The sequence below is a fragment of the Scophthalmus maximus genome, chromosome 1 (assembly GCF_022379125.1).
Source record: "Scophthalmus maximus strain ysfricsl-2021 chromosome 1, ASM2237912v1, whole genome shotgun sequence".
Classification (NCBI taxonomy): Eukaryota; Metazoa; Chordata; class Actinopteri; order Pleuronectiformes; family Scophthalmidae; genus Scophthalmus; species Scophthalmus maximus.
Window position 1 is genome coordinate 26,400,006 of NC_061515.1, and position 23,788 is coordinate 26,423,793.

The window sequence follows — 23,788 nt, forward strand, 5'->3', positions numbered from 1 at the left end:
CAAACTAAACATGAGCACATTAAAGTTTTAATCAAGTCTTGTCAATGTGAATCTGATAAGACTTTAAACATTACTGTGAAGCTTGGTTTGTATAAATTACATGTATGTGAAAAATGAAAATAAGATTTTGTTCATGTTTTTTTAAAATTTCCATTTTAAGTCTCTGTAGTCTATTTTTAGACGTCCCACAGGAAGTGCTGGAAGCTGAGATTTAGAACATCCGTTTGTTCAGGCAACAGCATGATTGTGAAGTGATGTGTTTGTAGAGCAGACACCTAAACTAAATCTACTTCAGTCAAAAGGAATAAAACCATGTTTTGGCTTAATCAGTGCTTGAGAGCTGGATGAACGGTTATAGTTTGGCCATAGTACAGTTAATAAAACTCAGACAGAGAACAATGGATCGTGTGCTGGTTGTTGCTCCAGAGGCTGCGAACAATGGCCCTGGGACTGGGTCACATATTAATATGTAGCCAATAGGACTCATGGGAAACTCGGTCTCAAGAATGTAGTTATCTTGGTGACAGAACTGGAGAGCAGCATGATAAAAGCTGCCTGCTGGGCTTCAGCACAAATACATGTAGCTGAACACAGTGTACGCCGTTTCAATTATAAGTGAAGGGTGGGTGAGCCAGTGTGTCAGTGCTGTGAACTTTCCAAGATAACAGCATCCACATGGCTGCATGTGGGGGGCAGTGAGGGGAAAACACACTGTAAGCACTGAGAATAGCAGGGTATTGACTTTTCCCAGCTCTTCAAATACCCTGTGAAGTGACCTTGTGAAACAAAGAAGGAAATAGAGGCAGAGAAAAAAGTGATAAAACCTTTGCTGTCTTTGTCCGTCAGAGTGACTAAGTTTCCAACCAGGGAGTGCTACGTTGGCAATGAGTGTATGTTAAATATGCTGGCATGGAAGTGAGTATGAGTGAGTATGGATGGATGATGAATGAAAGGATTATTTATTTTTATATATTATATACTTTTATATATATATATTGACTCCAGTACTTGCACCTGAATTTCGTTGTTTTTTTTCAATGACAATAAAGTCTCTATCTCTATCTATCTACACACGGCTGAATTAAAATGAAGGATTGTCACAGAGGCAGGCTGAGTAGAACTGAGTTTGACATGTAAATGTAGTGGAACACCTTGGTGAGTACCCAGGTAGAGGTCAGAGCATCTGATGTGAAAAGTGTTATGAAAAAAAAGTTTCCTTTAAGAGGTTATCTATAAACCCTGTTGCTTCTTGTCCTTCCTCTCTCCTCCCAAAAGCAGATGAACAAGTAGTGATGGTTCTCTTCCACCATCTGCTGTCTCCAGAAACTCCCACACCACTCTTCAGTCTGGAAGAAGCAGCCTCCTCCACGTTTGTGCTGAGCACAACATACCTGTTTTCTTCTGCAAATGATATTGTTTTGTGTTTAAGACTTACTGCTCTCAATCCAATGATCTGGCTTGTCCTGCCAACTTGTAGAGACAATAGGCTTTTCCCACACTCTGTGCGGTAGTGGTGTATTGTGGCAATATGGTACCAAGTGACATCACAGCTGGGTGAGGCAACAACTACGACATACAAGCTTTGTATCAATTCAGCGGCCACATCCTCCAGAGGCTGCTTTTGAAGACCGATTGCATCATAACGACACAACTAGGCTGTCCAATTTCCATTCCCGAGCCAACCTATACCAGGATTAATTCCACGTCGGCGACATAGCTAATGCGCTAGCTATGCAGGTGGCTAATCTGCAGCAAGTGCTTACGATGCAACTGCAAGGCTTTGACACCCTGGTGAGACAAACAGGAAATGCTCTGTAGACCAGACTGTGTCATCTTGGTTCCACCCCTCGCGGTCTGCTCAGTCTATGAAGACCACGCCTTCAAAGACTGAGTCCTCCGAGGGATGCTGTCCCTGAATGGGGACACGTTACTGGTGTGGTCAAAGGTTCAGCTGACACATCCCTCTTCGGTCAAACCAAAGTTTTTCCTCTTTCCTCCTAAACTTGTTGACCTAAACTGATCAAAACCAATTTTCTTGTTTTGTGATTTGATTAGAGCCACTTTGATCTATAGTGCAAGTATTCAGAATATCTGCAAAAGAAGATAGAAATCTGTGCTTGTTTCCATCTACTACTGTTATGAGAATATAAGGTGATGATTCATGGAGGTAAGCAGGAGGTCGTGCTAATTCTCAAGTCAGGTGCCGTAATACCATTTGGTTAAAGTTTCCTCATTAACGACACACAATGTTTTCAACTGCAGCCATTTTTGCCTCTGTCCTGGCACAGGAAGTTTGAGTGACAATTAAGTTGCAGTTACTTTTTAATCAATAACCAACTTTTCCACACTTCCAAAGCATAAAACCTTTTTTGCATTTTTTCTACATTTTTGTTGTTTCCCAACCTGGCACAGCCAGCCTAATACTCAAATACGAATTAGTCTCGGACCTCTCGGTTCATTTATGATTTCCAAGATGCATTCCCAACAGACGCAGACGAATCGTGTGACGTCTGTTTAGAGAGGCGAAAATGTCAACAGACTGGAGCGTGCAGACAGGAGATATCTGTCACAGTACAGTGTGTTTAACAGGATTTACCTGCATGTTGTTGAATCTTGGGTTTGTGACGGTGATGACCTCTGCTTCTGATCCTGAAAATCAATGATACGATCAATAAATTCCTTGTTCTGAGATAACAAAAGGAATATGACACAATGACTGATCTGTCTGTGAATAACTGGTACCAGAGGAGGCGTGGGTGGACCCATCCTGGTCTCCTCCTCCTCTTCCTCCGTCACGCTACTGTCAATGAAGTCCACCTGCTCGGCCTCTCCATTCACTTCAAAGAGAGGAGACGAGAGTTTGTCATTTCTCTTAATGTGCAGCCAAATCTACAGATTCAGAAATCCTTCAGGACCACAATACCCTCCAAACAATGATTTCATGAAAAGCAATGACTTACAGCAGGTGTGCCCTCCCTCACTTTTGTTCGGCTCCAGAGGAGATACATCCTCCTCTTCCTCCTCCTCCTCCTCCTCCTCCAGGTTCCTCTGGTCTCTGCTGACTTCAGCCATGCGGAGGGAACGCTCTGAGAAGTCATCTGCTGACTGGACACACACACAAAGTTAATCACAAAGTCATTGATCTCTATGGGCTTGGCAGAGGCTAGGCTATATTTGTATATGTTGCTTTTTTCATCAAATGCTATATTATTATTGGCATCAATGTGTGTAAGTTTAACAGCATTATTCAGATTTCAAATATTTATCACTCCTCCTCATGCCAGACAATCTCTCGCATTAGGCTCCAAGATATTTGCTTGAACCACCATGGTTCGGACTAATCAGCGTCATGTGAGGAACTACTGGCAACAATGGTTGTGTCTTAGGTGTGACAACAGCGAGAAGTGACTGTTCATCAACATCTTACAGAAGCTTTTCTTCAAGGAGAAGATGTCTTCTCTCTTCTCCCGACTGATTTCAGCAACAGTGATAGGCGGTGATAGACGGATGGTTCATCCAATCACGTGCCAACTATATTTTGAAAGTGCCTGCCCTTTACCGAGCACATTCCACTGAAGCCTTTACAGATGGTTCAGTCAAACAAACCATCTGGTGCGTCAGGTTAGAACCTTACAGTGAGAACAATCCGCACAGTGCTGTCCGATGATACTGTGAAATGTCCTCCAGCGTTTTGTGCACAAAACCGTTTGTGAATGAGCATAATTACCTGCAGAGCGGAATCGTGGCATTGAAGTGCTATGCTGTTGAATATATCACTCCTTTGCTATGTTTTAGTTGGTGTAAAATGAAAGTGCATTGACTCTGTCGTGGTAGTGAGTTCAAATATCCCAGTCAATCTTTAACTGGTTTGATTTATTACATGTTAAAAGTGGCATTAATGTGTCCAGTAGTGTCACCTCATTCCCAGACCATCTCTTGCTGCCGCTGTCAACACTGTTGAAGCCAGAGTCCAGTCCTCCAAACTGACCGGTGAACAGCTCTTGGTCTGACAGGCTGCAGGGGAAACACACAGTTGGCAAACTGTTACACACGGTTTGTGTAAACCTAAAGGTCAGAGACTCATGTTTTTCTGTCCCAGATCAAATGCAGAGCTCTTCTGTCAAATATTCCCTTATCTCTGTCCTTGGTTCAGTCTGTTTCATGAAAACAGCTCACCGGGAGCTCCATTCAAGCTGGGAAAAGTTTGATAAACTCTGCTTGCTCTTAGTTAACAAGCCCCGATCACTGGCATCATTTATTAACTGTACCTCCATTCTTCATTTACTGCATCTCTTTCATTTATACTCTCACCTCACGTTTAGATTATTCAGAGTGTGTGCTCAAATGCCGATTTTATTGGGAAAATACTTATTTCTAGTTATGGCAGCTGCTATGCCTAATATTTTGTTTAACATTGTTTACCAAAAAAAAGTTTTTTAAAAAATCCTCTAAAATGGACCTGAAAACCATCCACTCTCTCTCCCTCAATGACTAAATCTGAGACTATGAATATTCATGATATTCGAATAACACAGGCCGCGCGCCCCGCTCACCACAGCTGCTCGTGGTAGTTTGACCGGTGGAAGAATGTGCGCAACAAGATGGCTCATGGATGCGCTGCCTCTGCGTGCACTGGAAGTTTCCGGTTTCTTTGCCTTCATTTGCATATTCAACGATTAGCGATTGGTTTTCTGTATTTGTGAAGTACCAAATCTAGCTTGCCTTTACTGCTGGTAGTCAAGTCGTGACCGATTCAAACCAATCAGGAAGTCAATGCAGGTGACTGTCATTGTCTCCAAACGTCTACTACAACAGAGTGCTCTAACTAAAACGGGGCGAGCAGCTGTTCCAAATGTCTCCGTTTTAGGTGCTTGAAAACTCTGGCGTTGTGTGGGTGGCAGACATACACGCAGCAGCAGTGATGCGTTTTAAAACGAAGATGTACGAATGTGGATTTAGGTTACAATAAACTCAAATATCTCATTGGTGATATGTCATTGGGACCACTAAGAACAACCCCCCTCCTCTTTCTTCTCACCAGCTGTTGAATCCAGTGGGTCTCAGGTGTCTCTCCAGCTCCTCCTGGCTCCTCTTGCAGGCCTCCATATTGAGGAACTTGAAGATGTGGTATTTGCCCTTAGAGCAGATCTGCGCAGGCGGCATTTGCAGCGGGTTGTTGTCCAGCAAGATGCTCTGGAGATGCCGCAGGTGGCGGTAGCACAAGGGCACGTTGGAAATGCGGTTGCAGGACACGTCAAGGCGCACAAGAGGGAGCTCGGATATTTCTGCGCAGAGCCAGAGAGAGAAAGATAGTTTTAATAAAAGTTTAAGTGAAAAAAAAAATCAAAGCCTTTAATTTCCTTGTAGTCTTTTATTGTGAATAACCAGCATGAAGTGTTTTTGCCTAACAGTGACAGTTAAACAGCATATCGGAGGCAAATTGGTAACAGTTAAGTGAATGAAACTATTATTTATGCTGCAAAGAGAAAGTGACTATGACATGACTCTGGTGTAATAATGATGGAGTAAGGGTAGTGACCAAATTAGCAAACTAGTTATTTTAATCATGAATAAATCCCCTTGCTAAATGAGTAGGGTACACATTATTAGCATAGTCCTCCCAACAGAGGGTTTACAGAGTATTTCACTGTAACAATCTAGTATAAACAATGTATAAACAAATATTCAACCAACACTATTAGACGATTTGGCTAGGCCTAAAGGTAGAAGTGTTGAGTTTTAACTAATACCCTGTTGAAATGTTACAAATACTCTGTAAACTCTTTGTAGTAAGCGGACTATCCAAAAAAACACTGGTTTAAGCACATCTCTCAGCAGAAACTGAGATTAATCCGCAGTGTCCTAGTGAAAAACAGAAATGAAATGAGAGAAATGAAAACTGGCCAAGTTTGAAATGAGGAAAGCCGGTGAATCTGGCTCCAGTGGTACTTTGTCTTCACTTATTTCATTTCCATTTCCTCCTAATGATTTGGAGAATGAGCCACTAATGGTGTACGATCCATTAGGCTTACGTTAAGTCAAAAAACAGTTCAATACATGTAAGCAATCGATAGCTGAAAATAATGATGCAATTACCATCTAAAACTAGTATCTACATTAGAAGCAGTCTCCACACAGAGCAGTGCTTAGATTGGGCTTTTTTTGGAGGTCAAAGATGTGTGCATCATCAGCATCTACAGTACAGAGCCACTACAGATTCACTGATTCATGTGCACAGAACACATCACTTAGTTTTCTGGTGTTCGCTGGGTTCAACAAAGGGCGCAGCGAGCTGAGGTCATCACAGTGGCTTTATTTAGGGTGTTAGAGGGACATGATATACCTTCAGGCAGTGTGGTGAGCTGATTCCTCCGCAGATTTAAGTCCCTCAGACACTCCAGCTGACCGAGCTCTGCAGGCAAACACTGCAGCTCATTGCAGCTTACATCCTGACAGAGGAAAACACAGAGAGAACTCAGTGAACCAAGGGCACTGGCCTGTTTTATGAGATCAGGAATGGATCTGGAGACTTCATGCTTTAAACCAACACTATGGACTCCTTCCTGTGACCCCAAAAGATATTCACAGATCTGGACTGAAAGAACGACACCGGTGGAATGTGATCTCTCCCCTCTATCACCATAGAAATCTACCGTTGCCGAGAGACGCTGAGTTAGAGCACAGCAAGATACTTTTGATGAGACAGCAGGGTGTGTGTGTGTGCGTGTATGTGTGTGAGTGTGAGTATCGTACCAGCTGTCGGAGGTGTGTGAGGGAGTAAATGGAGGCGGGCAGTGAAGACAGCTTGTTGTTGCTGATGATGAGCACTCGCAGGAGAGGAAGCTGAAACACTGACGGGGGTAAACTCGACAGGAGATTACGACTGTGGAGAGACACAGACACAGACACAAACACACAAAAAAAAGTGAGGTAATGTCACTGACACAATCTTGGTTAAAAACTGAAATGCTGCTCCATAGTATTTGTACATTCTTGTTGTACAGTATATTTGCCTCCAGCCTACACTTGGCGTCTGTATTACAAGCCACCTGTAGGGTATTTCTGGTCTCCTAGCAACAGTAAAATTAAACTGTCGAGCAGAGGGGGGTGTCAGTGCACTTGTGTTGTAGGAAGGGCAGGATTTGTAAGGGCTCTTTTCATCCCAAGGATGAACAAACACTGAAGTTCATATTCAGGTTTCAAACAACAGCTGTGCTTCAGAGGTACGAGGCACCTGCAGACTGCCAACGGTGAAATGGATGCAACGTATTGACCTGCTATATTTGAGGTGTGTTTAAAGGGGCAGGATATTGAAATCTTTCTGAATCAAAAATCCTGCTCCTCACCTACAAAGCCCTTAATGATCAGGCTCCATCATACCTTCCAGAGCTCATAGCTGAGTTATCCCAATAGATCACTTGGCTCTGTAAACTCCGGACTACTTGTGGCTCGCAGAGTCTGTAAAAGTAGAATGGGAGGCAGGGGTTTCAGCCACCAGGCTCCTCTCTTCTGGAACCAGCTCCCTGTCCGTGTCAGGGAGGCAGACACCCACCTCCTCTCCACATTTAAGGTTAGACTTAAAACCTTCCTCTTTTTCCTCATTGTGAAAACTGTTGGGGTTCTTTTTAATATTGTGAGGTCTTGACCTCACTATGTAAAGTGCCTTGAGATAATGTATGTTGTGATTTGTAGCTAATGAAAAAAAAAATTATTTGAATTTAATTGAATTGAATTGAATTGAAAGGGGCTGAAAGCAGTTTTGGATAAAGCATGTCTCTTTCTTTGTTGTTGTTGTGATTTCACTTCACTGACCGGGCCGCGAACCCGCAGCCTCGGTGCCAAAACCCCTGAGTCGTAGCGTCTGTCGCTAGCACGTCTCGGGGAATAATGTTTTAATACATATTGCTTTAGATTTGCTTACTGCCCCTTTAAGTACAATTTAACAATTTCAGATAGTTTTTTTGTCCTTTTCCTCAAAACACGGTAGTCAGTGTTACAACGGTGTTCAGGCACACACCAGTTACACAACTTTGTTAAATTTATTTATAGACATAAAACCTATTTGGTTCATCTGTGCAATTCAACAGCGGCACCCACTTTCATCAAATAAACTCCACTTTGTAAAATACTAGTTGAGTTAGCTGTCTGATGCTGCAGGTATGAACTGAAAGTGTATGCAGAGCAGAGTCACAAAACTGGGTTGAGTCTGAACACGTGACAAGAGGAGAGTCGACCAACAAGGCAAAGGATTTGTTGTCTTTTGTTTTTTTAAGTTTTATTGTCTTTTTTCACACAGAAGACAACATACACTCAGACCACACACAATACAATAATTGAGTTTTTACCTCACCACGCTTTCTTTTCTGTGCTGAGGAGAAGCTGATAAACCAGCCCCTGCAGTTAGCCTTAGAGGCCTCCCAGGCTGTGGCCACATACGATACAGAATATAGATTTTATTTCTTCTAAATCCACAATTTGATTTTTAATGAAGGTGATAAATATGTCATTTTTCAAGAAGTGAGGTATTGAGTCGCCACTGGTTGGATTTGCAGGGGTTGGTCGCAGGGAAAAATGTGACACAGACTGCCACGTGGACACATAACAATGCTATTTATCTTGATCTCAAGGACATTTTGAATCAGGTTTGTGTACAACATAATGTAATGTCTCGCCTTTCTCCCAAACACTTTGACATGCGCGTTTCCCTGAGCAAGAATTGAATTCAATTTAGTTTTTCAGAAAAACATTGTTTCCAAATTTTATTTCCTATGGTAAGTTCAGCGTTTTTGTTTATTTACTGTTACAGGCTTTCAGCATTTCTTCAACGTTAAGTCACGTTAAGTGTGACCCGCGAATTAAATTACGTTTCTGTAAGGAAAAAATATTTTGAAGTTGTGGTAGTGAAAAATCAATCCTTCAAGGGTAACTGTGACTGTTTTGATTGAGAATAAGCATTACGAGTTTGGTAGGCTGTATTGCTGTGCATCATTGGACAGGGTTAAATTGAATTCCCATACATTTTCTATATTTTATCAACTAGCCTCCAGAGGATAGTAGATTTCCTGCAACTGCACCTGCAAGAATGTGCATGGTGCTGGGTTACCTGAGGTTGAGGTAGGTGAGGGCCTGTAGGTTGCCCAGGCTGGAGGACAGCGAACGCATCCCATTGTGGTAAAGGCTCAGTGTCTCCAGAGAGATGAACTGACAGAGCTCCTCCGGAACCTCACAGAGACGATTCTTGGAAAGGTCTGAAAAAGAAATACACACACACAATAACCAAACACTAGATTCAGCAGTATTCATCCTGCCATTACACAAAGCTAAGACTTTGATGTCTTTAAATAAGGGTAATCACATCAATATTGGCAATTGGTGCTAAAAGTAGATCCAAAAAGGAATCCCTGTTAAGAGATCTTTTAAGCATCCTGGTGATCGAACCATATACATATTACCTGCAACTTCCCCAGTTTGAACCTAAGAATAAACTTCATGTATAAGGTTTCATGTCACTGTCAGCTGTCACAGAGTGACAATATGCCACGAATGAGAGCTTTCCCAAATATGTAATGATAAATTAATCACGTTAGCCCCTGAGATTTAAAGAATGGTATTGAACGGGCAGTAAGCAATTTTGGAAAAAGCTTGTCTCTCCAAGCCCGAATTGAGATAGTAACTCAGAAGACATTAAACCAATTCACACTTGTGGTTTGATGTGTTCTGTATCCCCCTTCGTGTAACAGCATCCACGTCACTTTCCTAAACCACCAGCCTGAAACCGACAGCCAGTTCCGAGCAGGGAACTCTGATGTGACAAAATATTGGCGAGGCGAGCACTCGACCACTTTTGACCAAACTGGGTGAGCGTGTCCAAAAATAGCTGTGACTGGCTGCTTCCCACTTTGTGTTTGCAGAGTTACAGTAAAGTAGGCCATTGTCACCCACCTTCAAGGACACATGAATATGCATACATGATGCGTAGAGTACACCATGTAAATTTCATGTAAATGGGTCGATGTTTGTCACATAAATCAGACTTCCTGTTGTCAGTAGGTGGCGCTATGACCACGGCTCAATATTGACATGTAGATGTGTTTAGGGCGGGACTGCATCACCATGCCAATAGCATTTAATACATCATCAACCGTTTCACGACATAACATCAACAACATCTCACAACTGGGCAGGTGGATCTGGTGAACCTGCAAGGCCTCCAGTGCTTTGGCCCGTATAACAAATAAAATCCTTACGGAAACAATAGGGCCTTGCACCCTATGTTGGCAATAAATCTTCGACAATATACCTGAGGGTGACTGTCACATCAAGCAGATTTGCGCTGTGTACAGATGATGTGTAAAGTCCAAAAACATTTAACATTATTGTGTTAGTTTTAATGAATTAAAAAAAAAATTGAATCAAGGAAATTTCTCTGGCATTTCTACTTTTTTGCTGTAACATTACGAACTGTGACACCACTGTGTCGTATCAAACCGAACCGTGAATTTTGTGACCCGTTACACCCCTACTCAGTACTGACCTCATCAACATGACCTCTGCTCTACACAGATATCTGTGTATTAAACTCTGCGGCAGGCTGACAATAGAATGAAAAAATGTGAGCGTGCAGCAAAATAAAGCATCAATGGAGCGATAGAGCTGCACTGATTCCAAAAAGCACCATTAGCACTGAGCTTTAGCTGGCAGCGGGATGAGACAAAGGTCTGTCAATGGCAGACAGCCCAATGGCTGTTTATTGATTTGTGTAGGAAGCAGCAGGAGGAGGAGGAGGAGGCAGTTCCTCTCTTTGTGAGGGCTTCTGTGGGGACTTCTACTTTGGAAGGCTTCAAGTAAAAAATATAGTTAATATTATTCACTGATGAACACTGCAGCTTGATTGTTGGTCAGTCAGTTCTTTTTATAATCTCTTAATTAAAAATTTCTTCTTAATTATCAAATAAATAATGTCAATTACAAAACTATGGCCAACATCCAACATCTCACCTAGTTGTGAGACTAGGTGTACTAGGCATATTTTTACTGTATCGTTTTGATCTCATATCACCGATTATTTGATTGATGAAAATTGTGGCCATAATCAAGTGAAACAACTGTTCAATTTAACAAGCAAAATAGAAATTCAAAAGATGGCAAAACCAACCAGATCTCTGATCAGTTAGTGAATGGAAATATATAGACAACAATAAATAAAGAGAAATCAGGCCTAACTGAGTTTAATGAAGCAGATATTAATTTACTACAGACATCTAAGGGTGGAAGAAGAAATTAGAGCAAGTGTTTTGTTAACAGGACAGCGAGAGTGTCTACACATTGTACAGTAGCACCAAAACCTCTTTTCTCCATCTTCACTGTCCCATAGCTGGAGGGGGAGCTGTCTGAACAAAAGGTGGGGGTGGAAATAGTACTCTGTCTCTGTCTGTGTGTGTGTGCGGGGGATGGACTGATTGTCTAGTCTCCATATCCGTTGTTGCAATAGTAATACAGCCAAACGTGTTGGAGCTCCAGTTTAGGGTTGAAGAGAAAGTGAGGGCTTCTATGTCTATAAATCTGTTATTATGTCTACTACGATTAATAAAAGTATTGCCTGTGCCACGCAACACACACACACACACACGTAATTCTAGGGTTCTTGTAACGACTACTTTCATTCTCTAATTATGAAGAGCAATTCCTGTTCTTATCTTTACTGTAAACCCAAGCATTACACACACACAGACACAAACACGAATCAACTGCTTAACAGTCTCAAGCAGCCCTCCCCCAGGGAAGTCTTTCTGTTTTAACGTCCTGATAGCTGCTGTAACAATGCCAGAATGACTCAACATGAGCATCATGTGAAAAGCATGTGCTGTGGAACAGGAGAGGCAAAGCAGTGGTAAATCCAGTCTCTCACTGACCTGCCAGGGTTCACGGAGCTGGACTCTTTCTGGCTCTTTCAGTCAGACTGCTCCATGGGCCAGAGCCAACTCTGTGAGCTCAACAGCACTGCGTGATGGGGAGGAGGGCCAACATGTCAGCATGACAAGAAGAGAAACCTTCCGCTTACAGAGCAGACACACACGTGCCCTGTTCAGACTATGCATTTTGTTTCCAGACTGCCTGAATCCAGCTTAGTCACAGCTGGAATTGTAGTCAGGGTGATGCAGATGTGATTTGAGTGACTATTTCATCTACCCTGCCCAGTGCAAACGGCTGAATGGCTAAGGGCGATGATCTTCTCTTACCTCACTTCAGATACGCACTTCAAAGGATGTTTTCATTTTGTCATTGGAGAATCAACTTTTTAGGGAAGTTTGTCATCAAGGGTGTTGTGTGCAAACACAATGGGTAAATGAACAGGGCAAGTGTCATCTCAGAAGCCTGAGTCAAAGCATGGTCTTCTGAAGTGGCAGAAGCCTCACAAAGAAAAGAGCGCCAAGACCCAGCGACCCGCATCTCCCACCAAGGGGCGGGATCTTGGACACAGCCCAACTACCTCATTAGCAAAGACACACACGGCACTGCGAGGGGTTCTGTGACGCCAAAGACACTATAAATAGAACGCAACGCCGGCCGCGCGTCGCTTCAAGGTACAAAACTCACCCTGATCAGGTGATTTCTCTGTCCTACAAAGGAAGTAACCACTTCTATAATTAGATTTCGTCCCCACTACGATTACTCTGAGAACAAGTAGGAGTGACCATGCACGCAGGTGAACAGGGCCTCGGGATTCCCAACTTCGCCAGACGAGCCGAAATATGCGATGTTTTCTCTCAATCTCTGTATGTGTGGACAAACACAGCGCCAGAACCAGCCAGAGCCGTTGCGTCGGAACATTTACTTTGTAAGAGGCTTTAGCTCCGGGCAGAACTTAGGCTATTTATGTGTTTTAGTAAGTTCAATCACATATTGCTTATTACTAAACAATACAAAAGGTGGGTTAAGCCCTGTGATGCTGTCAGCACAGGTTGGTGATGCCAGAACCTTAAATAACGCCGTTTCAGCTGGTTCACGTAAAATCAAACCGGTTTAAGCTCCTTCACAAAAATGGGCCGCGCAAACCAGTCCAACTCTGGCTTTAACTTGGCTGAATCTTATATTAGAAGTCCTCCTTTCACTATTTTCAAACTCACTGATTTTTTGTCACACACCCGTCCGAGTTACATACTCTATCCTGCTAGCTATTTATTAAAATGCTCGAGAGAAGCAAGCTTGGGAAATCAACTCTATGTTGAGTTTTTCTTTTAAAGCTCTAGGAACCTCATGTCATTTACCTGTACCATACTTCACATTTTTAAACCATGTCATGTCATCTCGGGTGCCAGATTAGATCATCAGATTATCAGTCTCCCAACCCAAACCAGTTTCAGTGTTTGCTGGCTACATGTGGAGCCTCTCTGACAGTAAATGGAAAACGCCTGCTATGAAATCACTGATTGTGGTTTGACCAAAAGTGCTATAAAAGTTCAAACCCCACACAGCTGTAAGGCAGCAGTCTGCTGCACACTGCTGATGAGCATATGAACCTGCATCCAAATCTAAAACTGATTTGAAGCCCTAAAAGTCAAATGAATGGTGACATAAGTGTAACTGCAAAGGAGGGAATTAGCATTATTGGTTACGGAAATGTAACTAAATTCACTAAATTCTAGTGCTATGGTTGATATAACAACTACTAAGCTCACACATTAACTGATAGATCTCTCTGACAACTTAACAGACATTATCTGCTGTTGAAGTTCTAGAAAAAGTATTTTTGTCAAAAGCAATGTAGCAAGTATACCATGTTAAAATTACTTTTGCAACTTTGCCTTCACAAAAAAAAGGCATGGAAGAGGTACAAACTGTGGATCTGTGAGGTAGTGTCGGAGGATTTCAAAGGATCAGCCTGTCAGAGCAGAACACTGCAGTTAATTAGAGGCCAGGCTGTGACGGAGCAGGATCTACATCAGACACTTACATCACTGCTGACCCATTGACCTCTGGAGTTTAGAAAATACTGCTAAGAGGGTCTCTTGTAAACCCCAGTTTCTCTAAACACAGGAAAACCCCAAGCAGTACACTGAAACAGGCAAATTCACAGGAAAAGCACCACCCCACCAAAAAAAAAAAACAGGTGTCATAATTCAGATTGTATTTCATGACATAAGCCCTCACAGAGACTTTGTCAGACAAGTCTTTAATCTGCTGTTGCAAAGGCTGCTGTTATACACCATGAGCTATGCTGGTTGAACACTTAACTCACTTGCTAAATGTTTGCAATGACGCAGGTCCTATTTATCTTTACATGCATGCATGATTACTGATGTGTACTGACAAAGTCAATTAACACACTACTCTGTCCGCAAATCTTATTACCTTTCAAGTCACAAGACTGCTCCTAAAGTGACATACAGACTTCCTCACCTTATGTCATGCTGTGTGATACTGATCTACAAAAAAGCATAGCAGTTACAATTCATGTTGCTATAGTGCAAGTGAGGTGTGGTTTGTCACTGGGTTTGATTTGGTTCAAAACACAGTCACATGGGAGGCACATGCGGCTTTTGGTGCTAGTCAAGACACGCTGATAATCAAGCTCTGTGCACACACAGTGTGTGTGTATGTGTGTCTCTTAGCCCCTCCCTACACACATGGACAGGTTGACAATCTGTTATGTTAAGTGCAGTAAGCTCTTCAAAAAGTCTAATAAATTCCACTCAAACCATAGATGGAGAGACATCAACCCCAAACATCCGCAAAATCAGGTCAAAATATCAGCCGATTTTCAAATGTACGCAATTTGGCAGTGGCAAGGACAGGCTTTGACCCATCTTGGACTATGTCCATACTAATACGTTTTAGTTTTTGCTACATTTACACCTGCCGTCTGTGATAATGCGAAGACTGGAGACTTGTGGAAATGTTGCTGGTCCTGTTTTAGATTGAAAACTCCAGGTTGTGTTTTAGTCTGAACTAAACAATGACACAGGCACCCACATTTACTTCCTGATTGGGTCTTAGCACGACTCGACTGCCAGCAGTGAATGCAAAGTGTTGCTAAACCTTCAGTCTGTAACAGTTCCACTATGTCATCAGTTCAACAAAAGAAATCCCATCCCTTGATTTTAGCAATTGCTTTTCCTCATTTGTAATATTTTCTGCAAATAGAAAATTTACTTCCCGTTTACACTGGGACGCACTTGACCGGTGCATAGTCCACCAGTGACCACTGTTTTTTTTATTTTAAAACACTGTTAAAAACTAAGTTTTAAAACAGCATAAAAGAAGGACAAATGGAAGAAAAGATGGACCCTGGGCTTCCCCGTGTGTAGAGAGGGCATCTGTGTGTCTACAAACTGAAACTCTACTCATATCACGTTCTGAAGAAGAAGTAGGGAGGCGAGGGTGGAGGGAGTGAGTAACCGGCGGATAATAGCAGCATGAGAGCATGGACAAAAGAGCTGAGGATCAGCCAGAAGGAGGGTAGAAAAACAAAGAGGTCGAACATGAGGATGCCAAGACAACAAAACCCCCCAAGAGGAGTGACTCAACAGAAAGGGCAGCTCTTTACTGACTTTAATCCACACAGCTGAAGGGGCTGCTGGGAAAAGACCTGTCTCTGCAAAGCCAGAAATTACTGACTCACATGCGGAGGACTGTGACTGACGATTGCAAAATCTGCCCAACAAATTCTGTTACAATATGCAACATTTCCAATGCACTTTCCATCGTATGTCACTTCTTAAATATTACAATACTTTTTATATTTTTATAATTTATTTTTTGGAGGAAATTTAAAGTTGCATTTCTAAGCATTAAAAGACATAAGAACTCGAGGGTTTTTTCAGCTACAGCCGTACTTGTTTCGGTGGGACCTGTGGCAAATGTTAGCTAACTTTAGATAGTTACTTTCCACTGTGTAACTAAATTTACTGAATCACTTTGTTGACTTCACGATTCTTCTCTAATACACCATAAAAACAGCCTCAATCAGTTTTTCTACAAAAAAAAAACATAAATGCCATGTTCAAGACTCACTTAATGCTGACATGGCTAACATGTTTGCAAACAACTTCATATTTACACATCCAGCACATTTTGGTGTCATGTTTGTGTCCACCTGATCAACACAAGTCCAGGATTCACTCTGCCTTTAGCTCCGTTTTGGTCACCACCATCTCTTGAGAAAAATATGGCAGTGCAGTGGTAGCATTGTTCTTCTAATATGATTCTGAATAAAATCTATGGACCAATGAGAAGTTTGGGACTGAAGGATGGACTGAGCAGAGTTACATTGCTGGATGGTTGGAGCTTATGTGTGAATATCCAGAGATTTGATCTTACTTACAAAGTAATCAAATAGTTTATCTAAAATTTAAAAGGTTGTTTAAGACCCATGATTGTATTCCTACATATAAAAATAATGAATGAAATAATATATGCCTTACCATGAGCGTGGTTTAATTAAAATGCTAGAAAAACATGCAAGCCTGTCATTTGATCTTCTGATCGTTGCCAGTGACAACAGCATGTCTGCTCTGAGACAGGATGTGGCAGTGTTGATTCCCGTTACCGTGTTAGTTACAGTGAGCTGAGGAGCAGCACTGTCTGTATGTGGGTGTGGGTGAAACGCTTGCATAACTACGCTTGAGTGTAAGAATGAAGACAACTACATGATGCTGTGTAGCTGAGTAAGTGATGAGATATGCTGCGACTGCTGATGGATTCGATCAGTGATTATACATGCAGGTCGGGGCAAGATATCTTGAGGTTCTCTCAGTGCAGGTTATAGTACTAAGTTAACCTTATATCACACTCCCTGGAGACACTAAAGGCTTCATTCTTCTACAGCTAAACACTTACAACAAACTTAGCCTTGAGATTATGTTGGTATGAAAAGTGTCTCAGAAAATAGCACAATTTCACTGTATCATGGTATTTCACAATTAACATTATTATAAGTTACAAATTTCCTTTAAAGGACTGAAAACAGAAGGATATTTTGGTTGAAAATATTTGTTTGCATGTTAGCAGCAGCGGTGGTAAAGTATTCACATACTTCACTTAAGTAAAAGTATAAACACCCCACTGTAAAAGTTAGAAGTAAAATTCCTGCATTGAAAATGTTGAATAAACATAAAAACCAAGAAAGACCAACACTGCAACCCTACTACAGAATATTCACATCTTAAGATCTCTGCTAGTACATCCTAAAGATGAGTATCTGCATATCTGCATTCTAAATCCCAGCAAGTGTTGAATATGTAGTCTGTTGGAAAATGAATACTGTCTATAATAAAAAGCACAAGAGGAGTGATGGATACCCTACGGGTGCATTGTATATAGGATATAGACTATATCAACTATATTTGTCCGTCAAGTTTCATGATAATACTATTTTTTATACAACATAAAATTATCCCATTAATAACTTCACTACTGTGTCCTGTATTTACAACTGAACTGGTACTGTAGCCTAGCTCTGTCCAAAGTGAAGAAAAAAAATCTTTCAATCGATGAACAGTTTTTCAATTGAAATTGTATCATGTGAAAACAATTCTTCTACAAACATGTTAAATAGACAAAGGTGTGGCATTGGGACTGGGAGTAAGAGATATTCATTGGCCAACAACAGTTTGATGTATTGACACAGTGGTTGCCAGGTTTGCATTAGTGTAAGACACAACATGTGAATGAGATTGTTCTGGATGTATCAGACTTTAAACTTCACACTGTAATAAGATCACTATTATTGCTATTAAGGTACCATTCAGGCTGAATGGTACTCTCATAACAAACAAAATAAAATCCTGTCAATACCTTTAAGTTTATTGCCTCTAGTCTGTGAGGACAGAGTGCAGTGCTGGGAAAAACTGTGAAGGAGGAGACTCACTGCAGGTCAAGTGAATAAAGATGGCAGTGTTAGACTTCCTCAGAGGTTATTTTTCCAGTCTACAACATATGATAGAATGTTACTCTCATTCACTGATGTATAGTACAAATCAAGTCCAACCGGACTTTACTCGATCGGTCTTCTTCTTCATACGCCAACTCCTCTCCTCTATCCATCTTTCTCCCTTGCTTCTTTCCACCTCCTCTCTCCCCCCTTTAACCCCCTACAAACTGTTGGCTTTAGTTTTCTATGCAAAGCTCAGTGTGTTCATGCAAAATGGGAAATACCCTACGAGCACACTCATGAGGACACCAAACTTATACACAGAAAACCAGACTTGTATGGACAGAAAAAAAAACCATAAGAAAAGCTCGTCATGTAAGCACTATAATGGGGACCACCATAGCACCTAGTAGCTCGGACACACTACACGATTTTCAAAGTTGGAAGATCGCTGTACCGTTCATACTATACGACTGACTGTCTTGTAACTACAAGGCTTTCAGTCGTTGTGCTGTTCACGACGTGACTCATCGGTGGCAGGGGCCACACTCTACACGATCCTTCACCAGGAGAAATCTTCAACGAGTGTCAGTGGTTTCCAAAGTAGGTTTTGTCATAAAAATAGCTCCTCCCCCAGATTTCGCGGGTTTCCGCACGGGCTGCTTCGTCCTGATGTCACTGGCTGAAGTGTGTCGACGCCATTGACGTAGTAGTTAACAAACTCAATGCCAGTAACAGCACATTTCCCATTAAAGCATTCGGGTTAGCCGACATGTCCAGATATTTTTCCTGCTGGATATCTGGCAGACGTCTGCATTGCATCAGCATGTCACTTTGATCTTGTAGCTCATAAATCTTATGTTTTGATCAAATAATGAAGATCATAGTTCAAAAAATTACGTTGACAGACTTAAATTTCTGATATGATATTAACAGTGCTGGATAATGAAAATAAATAACATTTTTCATTCATCCCCATTGCCACCCATCCAAGGCCCCATGCCTTCTCTATCGTGCACCGACTTCCACAGCGAATCAGCCATCTGGACACCAAACACTGTGGCAGTTAATGGATCTGCTGGGTTACATAAGGCACGGCCTCTGATTTCATTATTCACCAGGCAGTCAACTCCACACCATTAGATTATCTGCACACGCTTTTAAAGTGTTACATTGTGTTGCGGGGACAAACATACAGCAGAGCCAGAAGGAATGGCACTGAGGCCCATTAACTAATGGCAGCCTGTTGATCCTGGAGGAGGCAGCAGCTACAACAAAACAAATAAAGGCTGTAAGTAAAGTAGATACCCCTGCATGCAGGTCCTGGTTTCAAATTCAGCCTGGGAATTCTGGTGTAGGTCGTCTGTCCAACAGCCTCTCTATCAACATGTCTGTCTAGAATAGATTATTAAAAAAATGTTTAAAACTACAGTGCGTTTCCTCTTGAAACTTCATGGATGCCAGTTACATTATTTTTGAGATCGAAATGAGGTCAGCATAAGAAAGAAATGCAGATATAAAAGATAAAGTATTGATTGAGATTTAGATTAGCTGAACACATTTTTGGTTTAGGTCTTTCATGGGATTTGTTGAAATATATGAAATAATGCCTGACATCCTCAAGAACAGGTGACTATTCTGAGCGGATCATGAACACATGAATATTTTCCAGCGTAGTTCTTTTATTTGGAGCTTCAACATAATTAAATGCAGTAAGTGCACATTCAGGTTCATTTGGACTTGATTTTTGGAAAAAGTCACAGCCGCTTGCTGGCATAGGCTCCAGCTCCACACAACTCTGATCAGGATAAGCAGTTAAAGAGAAAGAGAATGGAATGAGCTGGATTGACACATTGACATATCGATTATGTTGATAACTTAAATACTTTGATTTGTGTGGAATGTAGGGGTGGGCAATCGGGCCATAGGATAATGTGACGATTATTTGGGATAGAATGAATTTATCTCGCCATCTAGGCCAGCGAACCAAAAATGGGAATGAGCTGGATTGACACATTGGCATAATCGATTATGTTGATAACTTAAATACTTTGATTTTTTGTGGAATGTAGGGGTGTGCGATTGGGCCATAGGATAAATTGACAAACACAAAATGGAGAACCAAAAATGGCAGCCCACGGGCCAGGTCCGGCCCGCAAGTGCCAAATGTCTGGCCCGAGCCCACCCACTAACGCATCTCTGATAACACTTTGATAAAGTGTGCGCCGCTCTACTTCCTCATCCCACACCATACACTTGACCTCCGCCGTCAGTAGACGTGCCAGCCCTCTCTGGTCCTCCGCTAGGTAACACTGCCTGCGTCATGACCAGTAATTCTCAGAAAATCAATAACTGTTGTTGCAAGAGCGGTGTAACTCCTGTCGGGAATGGTGCATTGTTGTTGTTGTTGAACTTTTATTTGCAAATGAGGAATTTTTTAGAAAATGCTTTGAAAAATCAATGGCAGAAGTTAACCAAAGGATTTATCAACTAATCAGAATACAATCAATAGATCAAATTTAAATATATTGTAATGGCAAACCCGACTGTGACTGAGGAGAACGTGGACCCCAAAGCCAGACAGGCTTGTCTTTTAAAACCACACACACACACACACACACACACACACACACACACACACACACACACACACACACACACACACACACACACACACACACACACACACACACACACACACACACACACACACACACACACACACACACACACACACACACACACACACACACACACACACAGTATGGCAGTATGTATTTGCTGGCAGACTGGTAGTGTTGCCCCACAGCCTGTGTGTCTACTATTTTCTCTGGTTACCTCCCATGGGGCTAAGGAGGGATACCCCCCTCCCCACCAGCTGCCGTGCTCTAAGAGGGAAAACACGCCAGCAGGTTTCAGACGGCGAGGCACACAGATACAAGCTTTCAGACATTAATAACAGAAAGACTGTCAATAAAGGTATGACAAAAGAACCAGGCATGCTGCAGCCTCATTTACGGACTCCTGGTCCCTGTTGATGCAACAATGCATGAAGATGTAGAAGCTGCTCTGTGCTACAAGAGGGAAGCTTCTTTCTATAATCACACAAGCCATGGCATTCATTTGCTGACATTAACAACATGGCCTGTATTTATCAGTTCATGAAAGACTCCTTCCGGTCTCCTCGTGAACATCTTTTTTGGAATGAGCCGACTAGTTGGTTGGTTCCAGCTAATGAAAGCAGGCCTATCTGGCTTTTTTTTCTCTGTGGCATTTATGACAAAGGGGTTAGTATATTGACCGGGGTTTGAAACAGTCTTTTATGGACAGTCGGGTGTGAAGAGGTTGGCGTCGACACAAAGTGTGGGGCAATCGGAAAGGCAAAGATGATGCAGAGAAGAAGACGACAAAGCAGAAGTAAAGGTTGTGTGAACAGGCAGCCCACATCCGCAGCACAGAGGAAACATAGGTTGGGGGTTGGGGGGAACACACACACATTCACACATGCACACGCACCACACCAACATGCACACAGTCGTGACACAGAACAGATGTAAACAACTGACAGAGACGGCTACATGCATATGTTGAGCTTAAACCACAAGCACACACACAGCTGAAAACAACACCATTAACCAACAGTAGAATGAAGTTTCATAGTTTCTAGCAGCTGAGCCATAGCTTTTCAGTACAAGACTTGCAATTAGGCCATTTTTTAAGGGGGCAGGGCACTTACTAGCGCTCTTCATCACTGTATGTCATTACACTGGATTTAACCCAAGACCTGAGGCACACTTAACAAAAAAAGATGCTCTAAAAAGCCTTAACATAATTTGAAAACAACCTCCTAAAACCTGAGGGTTTTATGAAATTGTCCTTTATTTCTCAGCCCCTGAAGCAGATAGGAACATTAAATAAAATAGTGAAACCATCAGAGAGCAAAAACCTTTGGCTTTCATTGTACATTATTGTCCTTGCCTTGTAAACTGGATGTAGCTAGAAACAACAAGCACAATCACCGACATTTTTTATTCAGTTGAATTGTTTTTTTGTTATTGATTTTTTAAAAATGCTGACAGACATTAGGTCAAAGGGATTTACAATAATATCCAAAGGCTTAACAGGTTAGTGATGCAGGTTGCATCCGTTGTGGGGACGGTCTTCAGCATAATTTGCAAAGTGCAGGGTTGTGTCAGACTTTTCATTCCCAAATCCCGTCAATGTGACAGAAGTAGCTCCCTAGATTTTGTCTTGGATGGTCAGAGTCCGAGTCACTTTCACTGTCCTCCATGTTTGTTTGTTATTGACTTCATGAAAAATTTCCTACCTGCATCTCTACCATGTGCAAGAACGAAAAATCGCCGTTCAAATGACAAAATTTGGACAAATTAAATAAGAAGAAAATTAAGGGCACCGCACAACCATGCTCATTACAATTCATCCTGTGTGAACCATGTGTGCCTGTGCAACATTTCACCACAATCCATCCAACTGCTGTGATATTTCAGTCCAATGTCAACCTCTTTGAAAGTCAAGAACCAAAGTCATCAGGTTTCATCCTCCAGGGATCATAAATGTCTTTACGAAACCTCATAGTAATCCACCCAATATTTGCCCACTATTTCAGTGTGGCCAGAGCAACTGATCACCTGGGTCAGCTGTGGTCCAGTTTACGCAAACTCTCATGGTTGCAGCAGCAACAAGAACAAGGAGCAAAAATATTAGTTAACTTTTCTTTCAACACACTAACCACTATGAGATACTCTAAGCTTATTCAGTCACAAAAAGGGAGGGAGGCAATATAGATAGAGGCTTTATTGTCATTGCACTACTGTCTGACAGTATCACAACAAAATTGCGTTGGTACTCCCTGAAGATTAAATTCAAATAATAAGGCATAATCAGGCACTTAAAATCTAAGTAGCAATATAAGTTTAAAAAAGGGCAAGTTTAAATTGTATCCTTATTCTTAGTGAACATATTTACTGCAGCTATAAATAACTGCACTTCACAGATCAGGTATTGCACATTAAAGATGAAGTTCAGTTAAGATTGCAGCCCTAATAAATAGATAAATAAATAAATGGGAGGTAGGACATTGGTTTGATGAGTTGTGAGATGAGTCGAGTCTAAGAACCATTCACTAATCTGGGGGAAAAACTTGAAGAGGTGGTGAGCAGGATAGGTCGGGTCACGGGTAATGTTAGTGGCCCTGCTTCGGCATCGGGTCTCAAAAATGTCACTGACTGCTTGCAGTTGAGTTCCGATGATGTTTTTGGCCTCCTTAGTGACCCTCTCCATCCTGTTGCATCAGGGATACCATGCTGTGATGCAAGTCAGAAAATATTTGCTACTTCCTATGCATCTGGCAACATCTGGTGCAGGAGCAGTGGTAGTGTTATTCAGGTCTTTCCCACAGTGGTATGAAGTTATTCTAGGAGTCGTCAAAAGCGTCACAGCTGTGTTCTCCACCATGCTTTACTTTCTTTGCCCAAGAATAAACTCCAGTCTCAGCCATTATGTACAGAGCTGGAGCCAGGATTTCTTTTTTTTTAGCTATGAGACTGGCCCATAATTTGAATCCGGTGAAACCAAGCTGACCACAGCTGTCGCCCCTTCACACTGGAGAGAGCTACGGAGTTTTTCAGGGCCAAATTTCGAGTCGGTGCACAGACTCAGCTGAAGAAGCGACAGCTTGACTTTTTCTAGAGAGTTGTGTCTGAAAAGGGACGAGGAGAAATAAGTTTAGTACTGACTGCAAACACTGGGGTTAAGTGTTTTGTTTTTTACTGTGTGGATAATGACAGTAACCGGGAGACGCGGTCCCAACCTGAAAACGGCTCAATCTGAACACAAACAACACTCTGGACACTCAAGCCTAATACTACTTCAATTAAATAGTACGAATTAATAAGA

General features: G+C 41.9%; 1 protein-coding gene across 4 annotated transcripts in view; it reads right to left on the reverse strand.

Annotated features, from left to right (window-relative positions):
* lrch4 (leucine-rich repeats and calponin homology (CH) domain containing 4) overlaps positions 1–23,788 on the reverse strand; it is a 46,661-nt gene that overhangs the window by 16,234 nt on the left and 6,639 nt on the right. For 3 of the 4 annotated variants that reach the window (XM_035637120.2, XM_035637102.2, XM_035637092.2), the window contains exons 2-9: positions 9,104–9,248; positions 6,754–6,883; positions 6,344–6,449; positions 5,039–5,285; positions 3,918–4,014; positions 2,961–3,105; positions 2,743–2,837; positions 2,597–2,649 (exon numbers count right to left, since the gene is read on the reverse strand). In XM_035637120.2, the coding sequence (XP_035493013.1) occupies positions 2,597–2,649; positions 2,743–2,837; positions 2,961–3,105; positions 3,918–4,014; positions 5,039–5,285; positions 6,344–6,449; positions 6,754–6,883; positions 9,104–9,248 (1,018 nt within the window). The remainder of the gene's footprint in view (positions 1–2,596; positions 2,650–2,742; positions 2,838–2,960; positions 3,106–3,917; positions 4,015–5,038; positions 5,286–6,343; positions 6,450–6,753; positions 6,884–9,103; positions 9,249–23,788) is intronic. The other variant, XM_035637111.2, reaches the window with a different exon arrangement.